At 41.6% G+C, this 16,097-nt stretch overlaps 1 protein-coding gene across 5 annotated transcripts in view; it reads left to right on the top strand.

Annotated features, from left to right (window-relative positions):
• The window catches only part of MTUS1 (microtubule associated scaffold protein 1), a 79,812-nt gene that overhangs the window by 56,413 nt on the left and 7,302 nt on the right, over positions 1-16,097 (top strand). For 4 of the 5 annotated variants that reach the window (XM_053458943.1, XM_053458937.1, XM_053458952.1 and 1 more), the window contains 2 exons: positions 3,383-3,591; positions 10,443-10,509. In XM_053458943.1, the coding sequence (XP_053314918.1) occupies positions 3,383-3,591; positions 10,443-10,509 (276 nt within the window). Of the gene's footprint in view, positions 1-3,382; positions 3,592-8,709; positions 8,935-10,442; positions 10,510-16,097 lie in introns of those variants that run through there. The other variant, XM_053458970.1, reaches the window with a different exon arrangement.

The raw sequence follows: 16,097 nt of genomic DNA, 5'->3' as shown, positions 1-16,097 counted from the left end.
TTAAAGTTTCGGATACGGCGAGCAATTTAATTATTTTATTTTTTATTTTTTTTACAGTTTATTTTTGTCCAACCAGCGCTGTTTTACCAAGGACCTAATCTGTTACAGCCAGTGCTGCTGAATGGCATCATGGGCCCTATTTTTAAACAAAGGGCTTTTGTTTAGTTAATATGGAGAATATTTTAGAGATTAACGTGATGGTAGTGAAGTCTACCTCCTAAACAGTGATCTCTTTAATTGGTGCTACCATAGGCCTCACTAAGTGCACTGCCCCTGTGCAAAGTGCCAGGGTATGTCTTGGCACTGTCTGTCGTCTATGGACAGACCTCTGTAGTCTAAGTAGACTGGTTACAATACGATTGGGTGGTGGTCCTTGTTTTCCGACAGCTTGGAATGTTTCTGACTTTTAGGGTTGTAGATCACCGTCATACCCTGATGACCCCAATATGTAAAGAAACAGCAGATAATGTGTTGGAGTATAAAAGCTTTAAACATGTTTAATACATCCTTGATCCTGGCCATGCCTCTAATCACACCCCTAAAACATAAGTGCCGCTTTGGCATATACGCTGATATAGCTCACTTTTTTGGGCTAGGTACAATTGACCATCGGTTGACTTGTGAGATCCACTGAGAGTAAGACAATGTAAGACTTTTACATTTTTATGTAAACTTTGGTATTCTGTAAATAGTCAGGAATCTGTGGAAATTCGTGACTCAATGAGCTGTTTCCGTTTCTTGGTGAAATTCTGTAAGCTTGGATAGTTGGTGAAAGTGGATGGAAACTTCCCTGCTAGAGTCTGAGATCTCTCAAACATCTCTGTTTTCCATTGAGTACAAAGTACACACAGCCCTGTGTTTTCCCACAAGGTGCAGCTTCCCGAGAACCATAGTTAAATGGCTAATATCGAGCGGGTCCTGCATGACTTCATAAGTAGAACTAAAACGTTAAAACTCCAATGGTACCAAGTTAACTTTTGGCTCTAGACTTGTAGTTCATGGCTGGAGAGCTGTTGGTTCTCTGCTGGTTTTATTAATATGGGAGACGTCTATCTTTTGTTCAGTAGTGTTCAGGAGCTATAATTCCTGTAGGATTCTTTCAGCCCAGAGTGTTGCATTGGCAGCACCATCCCGGTATCTACCTGTGCAGTTAAAGGAGAATGGGGGATTTTAATGTATGCTTTCTATTCAGACTACTTTTTTTAGGACCTCCATATTGTGGAAACAGATGCCTTAATGGGTTTATTTCTGCCAGTTTAGTATCTTTATAGCAATGTGGTTTAAAAAAAAAAAGACAAATAACTGCTTTAGCATGGAGAATCTCCGTAAGTATCTAATGTGCATTTGTGGCTTATATTTGGATTCGTCTCAAGAGGGCAGCAAACCATCAGCACACAAACCTCACCTGCAGGTCGTAGTTAGATGTGAACCTGCTGTAAGTGACTGTACATGTGGTTATGTTACAGAGGTATTCTACCCGATGAGCAGGGATAGGCAAAGTGTCTGTGCAAGAATTGTGAAGGTCAATAGAACATCATTAAACTGTATGCCCCAGACCCCAGTAAATGTCCACCATGAGCAATGTTGGTGCCTCCCTGTGTCAATGAGCATGGGGCAGGGTGAGATGTGACATATTGTACACACGCTGCTGAACTGGATTCGCAGTAAGGTGGCCTGATCATCTTGGGTGTATAGTACTTTGCCTCTTTTCTAGACTTATACGTGCATGCGTGGAAGACACATGGCTGCTGACTTAATTGATATGTCCTTATTAGAGGGTATATGGGAGTTTGAGGCAGATCGTCATAATACAAACAGCTGAACAGGTACATTTCACACCTTGTGTATAATTAAATGGATTTCTTCTATTAGACATGGGTCTTAAAAGTATTTTTGCACAGATCTGCATAGGCACGTATGATATATTGCAAAAAGTGACTTGACCCAGGTTCTGAGATACCTTTTGGGTACCAGCTGGTCCAGCGTGGAGTTTCACAGCCTAACATGCTTTGATCTGGCTATAAGGGTGCTGAGTAACTGGTTATCCGCATACTGCTTGCGCTGGAGAAGGTGGAGATCTAGTGGAAGATGTACAATCACCCCTGAGGGGTACAAGCACAAGGGTATGACGCAGAATAAACTAGGTAACAAATATGGTGTGTGTTAAATGTGGGCTGCAGGTTAATATTGTAAATAACACACCCGAAGAGGCAGCTTTAAACTTGAAGGATTATATAGCCGGGTATTATCTTTGGTAGGAGTTTATAGTACAGTATAAGATTAACAGGTCCTGAAATCTGTGATGTATGAGATGTATTGCACTGTGCAAAATCAAATGTAAATTGTATGTTAAGCATGTGCTATTATGCATGAGTGCGAAATGTTACATTGACTCAATGTTGGCAAGTTGGTTACTGACCTAGTCTCCTTGTTTGCCGCTACACTCTAAGTGCCAATAACAGAGTACTGATTTCTGGGCACAGCCCTTTCATAGCCACTTTGTTTTTACTTGGCCAGGTAAGCGTTTAGAGTACGTTACCAATCACGGTGAAGAAAGTGTTAAATTATTAAGCACTGTTGGCTTACAGAAGATTGCAGGCAAACGGAGACATGGGGAATGGTTTGGAATGTGAATTGTTGTATTTACTTTCTGGGTGGCTCTTCTGGCTGTTCTTACTTGAACCAGTGCTACGTAAATTTAGATAAACCCAAGCTGATATTGCTCATTACTCAAGGGGAGGTGGGTAGTCGTATAATACAAACTTTCTCCATGGAGATATATTTGGAGAAGTGCAACAAATAGTTTACGACTAAGAGGTTGGCTTTACTTTACTGAGAGGGTGTTGGGTAAATGGAACATATTCTCATCATAAGTGGTAGAGGTTAGCTACATCTTTAGCTAAGGCCAGGTCAAGAACTGACTAAGGTGTGAATCTTTACATCAGGAAAATATAGGCAGACTAGGTTGGCCAGATCGTTCTTATCTGCTGTCAAATCCTATGTTTCGGTGATAAAATCAAGGGTCTTGTCTCATCTATCTGGCATAAATTTATCACCATTAATGTCTCATGGCGATCATTGGCCTCAACTAGCTACTGGTCTGTAGAAGACATCTAATAAAATTATTTAAACCCCACGGTCTGGGTCTGTTAAGTGGTTTGATTCAACCCATGTTGCGATGAAAGGAAAAGTTTACACCTCGGACAACCACAGTGGGTTTTCTCTGATCCATTTCTACACCATCATGATACCATGATTTCTAACACACCATAACGTGTATCTCTCCTCCATGTAGCAGTTTTTCTGTGGTTGTTAGTAGATCTGCAATTCTAATTTTTGCGTGTTGATCTAACGTTTTTGTTTTATTTTATATATTTTTTAGTTGAAAAGGGTAAGCAGAAGACCAGCCCACGACCACCTGTCGCGCAGGCACAGACCCAACCAGTTACTTCAAAGGCGGATGAACTAGCACAGTGCAAAATCGTGTGTGAACAGCAAAGAGGAGTCATCAAACAGTTGAAGAACCTCCTGACCAGCACTAACCAAAGGTTTGAAGCCCTGACGGTGGTCATCCAAAATCTGATAAATCAGGTACGGTTTAAATTCTTTCATATAACATGCACAGCATGTTTTATTTATACATAGTGCTGTGACAGGTGCCAGCTGTGTTGTACGTGGAAATATCAGGGTAAAGCAGGAGGTCGGTGGTTTGAAGTAATCGCCTTCTCTAGGCATTATGGAAGACCAGCCCTGCAAGTTTCTCCTGCAAGGACAGTTGGGCTGGTTCTGCATAATGCATAACCTTTCAGGTTATCATCCAGAACCTGCTCTGCCAGTCTTAGAGAAATTTGCCAGAGATGGCCCCTTACAATGCGTCGTGAATTCAGGGCATTAAAACTACAATTCTCCTGTCAGCACCTGCTTTAGTGAATAAACCCCATTTACTTTCAACACAGTGCCCTTCGATCTAAACCAATATTCGCTGTTGATTGATGCATATAAAACACTTTCATAATCCTGCCTTCATTAGCCATGGCTTCACCTATTTAGATATATCAAATTGGATTTTCGGGTTTTGATTTGTATCATAATAGCTGTCAGTTTTTTGGATGCACGTTTAAGCCCTGCAGCCGTTTCGTGCGGCCCCTGGTTTTGCAGCCGTTTGACGCGTTACACTCCTTTGTGTACAGTAGAGGTTTAAGCTTTCATGGCGCCACAAATAGAATATTAACTGATGTTCCAAACAGAAGCTTGTGCCGGGTTTAAGCAGATCTAATTTTAGATGGGGCTGCATGGAACTTGTCATGGTGTTCGAGTTGAAGAATGACTGGCTTAGGGTCCTCATTGTCTCTGCAGAATCTATATGGAGTACTTCAACGGCTTTCGTGCTACATCGGTGCATCTAAAATATCCTTTATGCCGGGAATTACAGGGTTTCTATGCGTTTTGCATTTAATATGTCAATCATAGGCGGTGTATGTTTATATTTATACCGTTATTATGACTCTTTTAATATCTGAGCTGAAATGTTTAGTATGTTTTCATTGATCTGTGTCTCTGAAGAACTGCTCAGAAAATTTAAAGACGACGTTCATCAGTGCTTTCTGGTGTCCTTCAGACTATTTTATTCCTACCAGAAAGAAGGAAAAAAACCTCTGGCCAAGCCTATAGGAGATGCCACTGATGAACCATATGGCTTTTAATGTCCACTTTAGGGCATCTCATTTTTATAAAATTTCTCCAGTTATGGGCTAGTGTTATTCTTTTTGCTGTTAGGGCCACAGAAATTATATCAATGTGGCTGAAATGTAAATAACCTGCTGACTAAAAAACAATACAATATTGTGGAAGCTGGAAGACTAAAAATTCTCCCACCGAATGGATCCTATCAGAGAAAGGAGTGTGAAGTCTGGTAATGTGTGTGTGTTCTTGGCTCTGTTGTGAAGCGCCCTCTGCTGGTTAATGTGTATTTTTGTCACTTGCACACGGTGTTTGGCCAAAGGGAGTGTTTTCTGGAGCAGGAACTGTATGAAGTGCTTATTTACATAGAAAACGAACAGCAGAACTAGTGATCCACAAAGTGTGAGGACTGCGTCAGTATAGTCTAGTTGCTGACTATACTTATCAGTATTCTTATTAGTTTTCTAATAACATTTCCTGCATTGGTTTGAACTATGGCATTAAAAAATTTCCAAGCCAGAAACGTCACGTCGCACTACATGTAACGTATGCTTAACATGCATTATATGTAAGGCTGACTGTGTACGTGTAAGGCCTGCCGTGGAGACTCCAGCTGTGGCCTGTAGGTTTCTGTATATTGGCATTTCTGTGGCCTACTGCGTTTAGCCCCTGAGCCCAGCTGCCATGGCCAGAGCACTAGGAGCACACAGCCTGGTGGCTGTCTTTCATGAAGATACATAGTCGTTGAATGAGTGACACCAGAAAAGGGCTGAACGTATTCATCTCTGAAATGATTCTCCTAAACCTTGGCAGGAATGGGAATCTATTTGCTTCATTACTCTAATGGTGTAAAAGCTCTTCCTACTTCACGGTGTGTGGTTGGCTCTTAGCACTTGTGGTTGGCTCTTAGCGCGTGTGGGGTCTGTTTTACCTCGCATGCCATGGTTCCTTTTGTTTTAGCCGTGTCGCCACCACTTGACGTAACACAGCTATGTCGTGACAGCTAAGGGAGAATCTGTTCCTGTGGTCTTATTGTGGTGTCTCCTGTAGCTCAGATTATATTTGGCCTCCAGTCCACCTAGCCCTCTGTTTGCAAAGATATCATCGATACGCAACCCTGAGGCAGCTCTTTCAGGAATGCGTTGTCTTCTCTAGATCCTTGGCTATCACATTGCCGTGTACCGGGGCAGCCTTATACAGATACTTGAGAATATGTATTTTTAGAATCCAAGTGTCCTGTTTTTAGTGCTTCTTATTTCTTAACCATTTAGCCCCCAAACATACTCCGCAGCCACTCTCCTTATCCTGCACGTTTCTTCAAGTTTCTTTAGTGCTCATGGGCACCACTTCTAGCCCTTGCTAACAGATTGTGTATTCAGGAATGCTTGTTTCAGCTTTAATCCGTAGTCTGTGGAAAGACATTTTTGGCATGTCATAAGTTTCGCTCAGTTTAAACACGTGGTTTAAACATAAGCTCGTGATCTGGAAGCCTGGCGTAGATTGAGATGCTATAATTGATTCTGTAAATGGCATCCTTATGCAAGTAGCGTGTTGTCACAGAACCGGCCCAATGCACCTGTATTTGCGACTATACGCTGGCTTCATGTGCAACGATTCTCGCATCAACCCCTTTTAGTGTTTGAAGTCCGGCTGGTAAAGGTGACGTGCAGATGTACAGAACAATGGATTTACTGCACGTAAATCACAGCGGGAACTACGTGACACCCTGGCCAGGTACCCAGCAGGCAATACAAATACGCCACATGCGGGGAGGAAAGCTTGTGGGTTCCTCTTTGAGAAAAGCAACGAGTAGGATTAAAACATTGTCTTAAAACCAGAATTTATTTCTAAACATTGGGTCATTCCCCCCGCCCCCCCGAATGATTTTTTTTTTTTTTTAATAGAGGGCTTCCCCCAGGCAACCGCATTGATATCTGTCTAGAAAGTAATTTGACCCGACACTTCAAAGCCGTAGAAGCTCAGTTCACTTCGTATGCTCATCGGGACATGTTTGTGAAGAGCTCATCCGTTGAGGTTGGTTTTCCAGCCAAGTCACTGCTTGCATAAAATCTTAATGACGTGTACAGAAGATCTCCGAGCTCCCAGAAAATGCCAAGTTCCACCTTTACAACCAGCCCTTACATGTCACTCAAGAGTGAACCCCAGTTTCTAACCAGCGTCCTGCCATATGGCCATCGTCTGCTTACAGCCCGATCTCATGCTTGGTCTTATTTGTTTTATATAGCACCATCATATTCCGCAGCGCTGTACAATGGGTATCTATGAACTGTAACATGCTGAACCCCCCCCCCATTTGTTCACTTTAAGATACAAATAGTTTTTAACTAATTCAATAGTAAATTCAATTAGAAAGGATTTCAATATGGGGAAGAGCTCCATTTTTGTATGAAGATGCTGCAAAAATATCCCATTTTACTAACTACAACCCTTATCCGTGCGTATATTTTTGACTTGAATTACGTTGGATCTTGTGAGGTCTGTTTGTGTTTTTAAATGTATTTCAATTCTCTCTGAATACATGAAACTGGATGAAATTACAGTAGTCCTATATTTCTTACTAATGTTACGTTTTGTCCGTGCTCTATTTTTATCTTGGACAAACACCCAGACTTTAGCATACTGCCTTGTGGTATACAATAGAATTGCTTAGTATGGATCACCCAGTCTGACTCTCTGACTAATGAAAACCAAATACGGAGCAAAGGACTTTATTGAGCGCGCAGGACCTCATTAACATTGTGAAAATATCACATGACTTCCAGCCATGGCTGCCTCCGGCTCTGCAGATAAACAAAGTTTATTGGAAGGGAATGAAATGAACCAAATGTTCTGTGAGTACAAACATACATTACTGTATACAGCGCTGGGTTCATGCGCAGGTATTTTTTCCTTGGTACTTCCCCTTTAAAGATAAGGATGATCAACAAAACCTGCTCAACGTAAATAAGTCAAAGGGCCGTTAATTTCATTGTTTTTGATAGCCCCTGCTGTTGGTTATCAGCCCTTTTTATTGTTTTATTTCAAATAAACAAAGGCCGTCTTTCTCCTGCACTCTCCCAGCAGCATTCGGATTACCCCGTTTACTCGGTCACTAGTTCATTTGCATCTTTAAACAATTTTTATATTCAGGGAATCTTTTATTTCTGCATACTTTGAAAACCATTGCTTTTTCCTGGTATGTGTAAAATGCCTTACAAGGGAAATCTGTTTTAGAATAATAGAAAAAAAAAAGCTATTCAGCCCATCTTGTCTGCCCCTTTTTCCCTGATATGAAGACTCTGACCTTAATCATTCAGTGATCTTCTTAGATTCGGGAAAGCCATATGCCTGAACCATGCATGTTTAAATTCCCACACTGTAGGAGCTTCTACCACTTCTGCTGGGTTGCTGTTCCATTCAACTACTACTCCCCTCCAGTAAAGCTAGTCTAGTTTTGTAGATATTCTGGTGCAAGTCACTCCAACGTTATTCCTTTTATGCTAGTTAATATCAAGACCAACTGTGGTCACGTAAAATGTCTTTAATCTGTCGCTAATTATTCTAGCATACATCAGAACAAGCCACTGACATCAACAGGAATTAAGATTTATGAATAAGTAATGCAAGCAGAATTGGACATTTCCTACTTGGTCCTTTCTGTGGCATGGAATGGGTTAAATAGACTTCTAACATTTACAAATTACTCACAAGATGCTAAAAGAATCAAATCTGCAGCGAACAGTCTGATTTTCGCATTATAAAAATACATTTAGTAAAAGGACATTTTTTTTTATTCTGCCAATGGTTTTAAGTTGACGTTAAAGGCGCTGTTCCACGCCGGCTGAATTGAAGCTCCCCTCGGCACCGAGGTCACCCTCCTCCCTGCCGTCCCAGCTGATATTTGAGTAAGTGGCAATCGATCAGGCTAATGTCTGCCTCTCGTTTTTCATATTGGAAAGGGGGTTGTGGCTTGAAGTGATCGCTGGCTGCTGGTGCCAGGAGCCGGGACTGCAGTGTGAGCTGATCGCTGGGAGGGATCAGTGCACGGAGTACAGTAAACCTGCAAGGCATGAAGTGTCAGGCAGACACACAGGGCGCCGGGGACCTCCTGTCAGCTGCTCTGTAAATGTGGCCAGACCAGTTCTTGGCTGCGGACCGTCCACCTGGAGTTTATACGCTTGGGAATACAGAAGCTGCGAAATGGGCTGCTCCAACAGCAAAGCTTGCCTCTATGCTCCTTGCGCAGCAACCCGGGTAATTACAGCCACTTGTGCTTTTCTTTTTTGTTCTTTTTTGTTTATCATGGAGTTTTTGCAGCAATGCCGACATAGAACACTTGGAATGAGAAGATCGCTGCAGGCGTCGGTGACTTGGTCTGCCTTTACCGTACTGTTTACTTCTAGGAGTGTCTTCAGCAGGATATTAAATAGAAGCGGTGAGACTGTTCATTATTTTTCTGGCAATCTGTGCCTTTTCAGCACAGTACGGGTGTGCATTGTGCCTTTGTGTGCATGCACACCCCCTTACTATTTTATTGTTTTGTCCGGGTACTCGTGTCTGTTTGGTCGCCGTCATTATGCGGACTCTCCTCTTATGCTCAGGCATTTCCCTTCCAGTGTCTGAAAAATGACCCTTTTGTTTTGTAGCAGGCTCTCGGACTCTCCAGTCCCTCCAGATGTAATGGAATTATCCTCCCAGGGGCATTGCCTTTTGCTCATTCAATTAGACTAATGTAAATTGGTCGTAAGATGCAGGCTGTGAGGTTCAGGGGCATCTCTAACCTTAGAGCTTGCGATTTATTTCTGTGAGTACGTCTGTTTACACCAGATATAGGTGATAGAAAGGAAATGTGTCGCTTGGCACGGTACGACGCTGCAGTTTTTACTGGCACAGAGACCGACGTGTATTTTAACATATGCTCTGCTTTCCTTTATTGCTTTATTCTGAGCGTTTGGTTTAAAAGTTAAAGAATATCTCTCCAGATCTGATTTATTTTCCATCTGTTGCGAAAGGAAACTTTTTGTCTTTCTTTTTTTTTTTTTTTTTGTTTGTTGTAGACCGTTCCTTAACCCTTTGAGTACCGGTTTGGGTGATCAGCAAGGTGCTTTTTAAAGGGTTAAATATTACACTGTTTTGCAAAGCTTCGGGGGAAAATAAATCTTAATTCGAAAGGATTTACGCAAGCTTCTTATGAGGTGAAGCAGAAAGCATTGTAGGGTTTGTGCATTCTTTTCTATATTTGGGTTGGGGTAAAAATCCTCGTTATTTAGTGTTTTTCATCCTGCGCCGCACTGTTTTCCTGCATTGTTGGCTCGTACCGTACCAGTTGTATGAATTCCCATAGACTCCCAAAGTTCAGGACTGTGTTTTGTTTCTAAGGTTGGGTCAGCTATTCATTCCACACATAATAGTCAACTCTGTCAGAATAAACTCTACCCAACTCAATCTAGATAAACCAGCCTTTGGTGTTATGGCTGCTGGTGACTGTTAAACTCTTCTCAATCACCGTAGGTTGCTGTTAAAGCTAAACTTTAAGTGATATGGGTAGGAAAGCTGTTAAAACTCCTATCACCCACAGCCGGTAACTTGGTTTAAGCCCTGCAGGTAAGATACCTGGTTTGCCCTGAGCTGTACCAGATTCCGAGACAGAACGTCACAGCACAGTGGGCCTGGACCTTAAAATCCAGCGTCGTGATGTGAGTGCTTTTGTCCCCATGTCTTTCTAACGTGATTTCTCATCTGCCTTTTTTCTTTCACGACAGCGCGAGGAGGCTCTGAAGAAACGCAAGGAGCTATCTCAGGAACTTCTTAACTTACGTGGAGATTTGGGTAAGAATGCTCTGCTTCTGTGTAATGTGCTTTGTTTCATGTCCACATCCTGACTGCGAAGGAGTCAAGTTTTTTGAAGTGTATTTTTGCTCGAAATGTTTTCCCCTTAGGGCTTGTTCCCATGGAAACTCCGGAGTTGTGAATTTCTCTGGAGCCTGTTAGTTGACCCTGGGTTCATCAGATTCCTGGCAGTTATCTTACTGTGGCTGAGGGCTCTGCCTCAGGGAAGGGCCTGCACAGTGTCCAAAAGTTCTGCTTTTCCTCATGGAGGTCCCTTGCTTTATACCTTGGGGGAGCTCATACCCGGCTTCCGGTTGTGTGTGGGGGGGGTGCGCCGGTAGCCTCGTCTTTTTGTCTTGTCAGGGTAGCGGCGGTGTCCACAAATTCCATGTACCCAACACTACCCCGAGCTTTCAGTGATCTGCGCGTGTCGGGTTTGGTCTCCCATGAGGTGGATGATTCCTTGAGAAATATGTCTTGACTCAGTTGTGGGGAAGTTACATGAGATAAGCGTTTATAGCCGAAGAAGGCTTGGACAACCTGTGCCAGTCAGCCTTCTTGTTCTTGAACAGAATTTCACATCACCCTCTTCTAGTATTACAAACATTTGAAGAGCTGGTGGTCCGGATGTCACAGGGGATGTAACCATCTACAGCAATAAACACATTGGAATCACGTTGCACTTAAATGCTATATAGTAATGCAGTGCGCTGGCCTGGGTGAGTGAGGGTTAACAGAATGTGAAATGGAAAGTTCTTATCTCTAGAACAAGAGTCACATCTGTATTAAGCCCTCATCTGGAGGCTGAGGGCAGCTCAACACTTATCACAATAGTGGTATTTATGTCTAGAGCCACTAGCTTTGTAATGACCTTGTACCTTTGAAATCGTTCTTAGAAGCAGAGCGCTAATAGTTCTGTTTATCTTCAAATGCAAACTATTCTGAAAGACTTCTAATCACACGTGTAAATATAGCTTGGCCTGGGTTGAAGGCTGTAGATCATATTGTTCATTGGTACAGGTAGCTGTGTTGCTCTAGATAACTAATAGAAGACAGCTTTCTTATAACTCTTGGAGCCGTAGTGTTTTGGCCGCAGGTTCCCTGCGTGTTTTCCTGGAGGTTAATGGTTGGGCCTATGAACCTGTCTCCTGTAGAAGAGACTGTGCATGCTGAGGGACCTCCAGATGGGTAGAGTGTGAAACCGGTTGCAGGGCAGGGTGACCATAACCTTCATCTGCTTTCTGTATCATGCTTTTCCTAAAGGTGGGCTGCGAAGGTGGTGTGACCTGCTGAAAGTGCCTCGCTTGTGTGGGAAGTTGGGGATGTTTTTATTTTATTAGAAGCTTTTCTCATCTGTAGAAGCGACATTTATAGGAATCGAGCTCCACGCTTGTACAGCGTTTACAAACTTCTTAACTTAAGAGACTGAGAATCAAGGCTTCCTTCTGAAATCATAAATACATTCTTGACAATCGCACACAGGCTGGCAAGTGTCATGTGCATGGCCGATCACTTTTCTACATGGAAAATAGTTGGGGCTGGAGAAAGGGGGGTCTGCAGAATTTCCAAAATTTAAAGGTACCACATAGCTATTAAATGCCCTTGGTGGCTGGAGTATCTCTTTAATTTACCCCTTACTAGATTTCCTAACCTGTGTTTTGTGCTCATACCATTATTTTTGTAGGGTTTCTTTCATGGTTCATATGATGCACAATGTTTTAGGTCCTAGTGTAGATGGGGGTGGAGCGGTGCTAAATGATGGACACGGGAGGCTTTGTCCTGAGGGTCTTTGCAGAAACAGAACACATTAGCATTAATTACATTTGTGTGTTTGTCGTGTCTGCTTTTTAGGGCTGTTTATTTAAATATCAACCCCTCTAACACCAAAGGGTGATTTAGATTGTGTTTGTTAACTTTCCTTTTGTTTAGGTTGCATAATAAGTAACCCAGCCTTGATTCTGCCTGCTGTCTGCTCTGCGGAGGATAAAGTGATATCTGCTGCTTTTGTTCTCTATTTCTATAGACTAAAGGCAAACGTTTTGCAGTAATAACTCTTGATTCCGTGGCATTGGCACATTTTGGCCAAGTGGGGACACTGGTTTGAGGCCCGTTAAGCCAAAAAGGCAGTAGACATTAATCAGATCTGCCATCTGTAATATCTTTTGGCGTGTTCTCTTCTTGCACATCAGTAATTCAACGAGTGAAGCCTGGTTTTAGATGACATAAAATGTCATTACTGAACTGGAACTGTTCCAGACAAGCAATAATGCTATTAAATGTGGGTGAACAACTTATGAGAAATATATTTGCATGAAGTTATTGTAGGACATATTGGAGGCCCTCAGGAACATGTTATGGGGCATGGGAAGGGTATTATGGGAAGGGGTAATTTCCATATGGGGCATTCTGCAGAATCCTCAAATGCATTTACAAAACGGACAACATGAGATTTTAAAGGAACCCTACAGCGGTCACATGCATTAAAGTGCACTTGTTGGTCATAGTATCCCTTTAAGCCAGACCACAATGTGTTCGATGTTCTCTGTTGCTAGTTAGAATGATAGTGCAAAATATTTGTTCATGGCTAATTTAGTACGTTCAGTCTTCTGATCACCTTTATTATTCATTTTCTGGTTATTTAACAGGTTTTGGACAGTTTGCTTAATGCCAGTGGCTTAGTGACACTATCTGCCCACATAGTCTCATATCTTTTCTTCAGAGAATTATTTAAGACCATTTGTGAATCTTGAATGTTGAAACTCAATATAGTGAAGTGACTTCTATGTTTGTATACCCCCGGATTCATTTTTCCTGACACAGTTCCAAAGCGTCAAACATTTTATATGAAGCGTTAGACTGGCGGTCCGGGCCAAATAACTGCCACACAGCGATATTTCCAGGGCTTCTTTCCGCCAGTCGGTTGGGGATACTGGGTGTTATACTGAATGCCAAGTTTACAAACTAATCCATTCTCTCATATTACCAGAGCACAGGCTAAATTTAGGAGATTGGGAATTACTCAATGGATGAGAGATCGTTTTCTTTTGCCAGGATATATAGAAAATTCCCTATGGGGCGTATGCATTAGTTCTATTAAATATAGCTATTTACGGTAATTCACTCATACGCAATTTGGAAGTTCATGTTAACGAGCGGTTCATGGAATGTCAATCCCGCTGCGCCGCGTGTATTCTTGAACTGCAGTTTTTCCGTTTTGTGACATGCCGAAAACCATTTAAGGAAAATAGTTTGTCCTGCCAAGTACCCAGTTTAATTTTGTAAGATTTGCAAGAAAAATGGAATTGTAACATTCCCACAGACAGGACAAAAACATGCATTATGCAGGCAGCAGTGTCCTTATGTACCCCTGGTTATTAGGGTAATACTGGCATCGCGTACGTCATCATATTTACTGACGATGTGTCATTTTATATAAAAGATCGCTCGCAGACAGAAGAAAATGGTGATGTGAGATCATTAATGGCTTGTAGAAATAGCTTTCATCCTACAATAGTTCCTGTTTAGGAAGGAGCAGCTCTATGTACCTGAGGACTGTGTTCAGAGAGCTGTGATAGAGATGCTTGGACCGCCAATATAAATAATACAGATTCCATAAAGTTATTGCAATAAGCATGAGTGAAAGTTTCTATTAACATGTTAAGACATAGTCATGCGCGGTTACACGCTATGAGGCTCTATACAGAATAACTTACTGCCGGTTCCCATTCAAACTCCAGTCACCACCTACATTTTTGCAAAATACTTGTTAATTATTCATGCATTTTCTCTCTGCTGAAGAGTCACGCTGCCGATTACTATATGTACAGCCCTTTGGTCTGGATTTCCTCTAGTTGTACTCAAATACAATCTTGTCCTGTATGTTGAATTGCTGCTGGTCTCATGGACCTTTGTGTGAAATCTCTATGAAGGCCAAGCCATAAGCTGCACAGAGAAGTAGCCGACATGTTGCATATTTGGGTAGAAGCCAATAGAATGGTTTACCAGAGTAATCCGCTCTGTATCACACCCTCGTTCACAAACCTTTGTGTTCTTTTTTTTATTTCTATGCTGGTATATAAAAATAATACAGCCAGGAACAGATAATTATAACAGATTATTCACGCTTTATCCCAGTTCTCCACCCAAAGAAGCCACCCTAATTCATGGCACATCACATTATTAACGTGGTGTTCTCCAGCCTTGTTGAAGGTGCGCCCCAGCCCTTAAATGCTCTTTAATGCTTAGATTTAGCTTAAATATTACCTTGTGTTAAACATTTGCCCCCAAACCCACGTTTGATGCACATCTATGGCCCCTTCCGAGCCCCCCTACAAAATTCTTTTGTCCGCAGATGCAGTTTTAAGCGCATTCCTTGACTATTAGAGCATCTGCTGATAAATATTTCTCGTATGATGTAATAAACTTTTTGTTTTGTGAAAGAATATATTAGAAATTCTAGATTCTCGTTCTACCCTGTGGAATGGTGGTTTGGTAAACATTTACTTCTGTGCTGCAAAGTTATGTGTCTGATGTGGTCGGGGAAGCACCTTTTATTTACACAGGGAGATAATGTGGGCTTACATCATATCTATACGTTAATTTATTTGACTTGTGCAGCAGAATGTGTTCCCAGCAAACCCACAGCCGAAGTATGTCTTAGATGGAGTCTGTAATCTCTGGGAATCTGCTGTTGTTTAAACCAATTGCGTTAAATATAATCCTATTTAACAAGAACCCTTAAAATGTGGTCATGGATTGAGAAATACAGAATACAAGTACACTTAGTCATGGTTTATTTTCTCTCCTTTTTTGATGTATATATGAAAACAGTTTACAGTTTGACACCATAAAGTAATATTTCACACTTGGCTACCAAGCCGCTATTTAAGAAAGCCGTTCTGTTAGTGATTTATGATGCTTCAAGCTACTTAAGTGAAGGAGTTAAGTGACTCTGTATCTTCTCGTCCCCTTCGTGTGAATCACGCGCACGCCTAATGGATGCGTTTTGTAATGTGGATGAACCTGCTAATAGTGCAATTATAGAGGCTTCTCACTAAAGCCTGATTTTTTGGGCTTTTCATGGTTATTAGTGCTGGCCAAGTCACATAATCATATCAAAAATGGAATTCCCTGGTAGATATGCATTAGTACAAAATATCCATATGAAAATGGGGTCACATTATGCTTTCTATGAATATTTTTAATTTTTATGGCTTTTTTGTTTGTTTTTTAAGGCTTTGTCGGATCTCCACACTATAAGAAGTTTAGGATAATCACGCACCGCTATAGAATCTATATGAATTAACAGGATTCTGAAAAATACATACCTGCAACATCTTAGTTCCTAGAACACAATTTTGTTGCGAATTAACAGAAAGGGTAACTTTGTTTTAAATGTTGTAACTTCATGTAACCTTTATGTTCCTCGTCTTTCATACCAGCCTGATTAATGTAAAAAAGAAAAACCCTGAAGGCTGGAATCCATTTTTAGTGTTTTACAGCAATTCCTATTCAAAGCACATCGGTAAATGCGGCAATTGTACCCGGTACGTTAACATATCTCCGGTTTATGTTGGCCTCCTTTAAAC

The sequence above is a fragment of the Spea bombifrons genome, chromosome 1, assembly GCF_027358695.1.
Source record: "Spea bombifrons isolate aSpeBom1 chromosome 1, aSpeBom1.2.pri, whole genome shotgun sequence".
NCBI lineage: Eukaryota > Metazoa > Chordata > Amphibia > Anura > Pelobatidae > Spea > Spea bombifrons.
The sequence above is the reverse complement of the archived record's forward strand: the minus strand, read 5'-3'. Positions and strand labels throughout refer to the sequence as shown.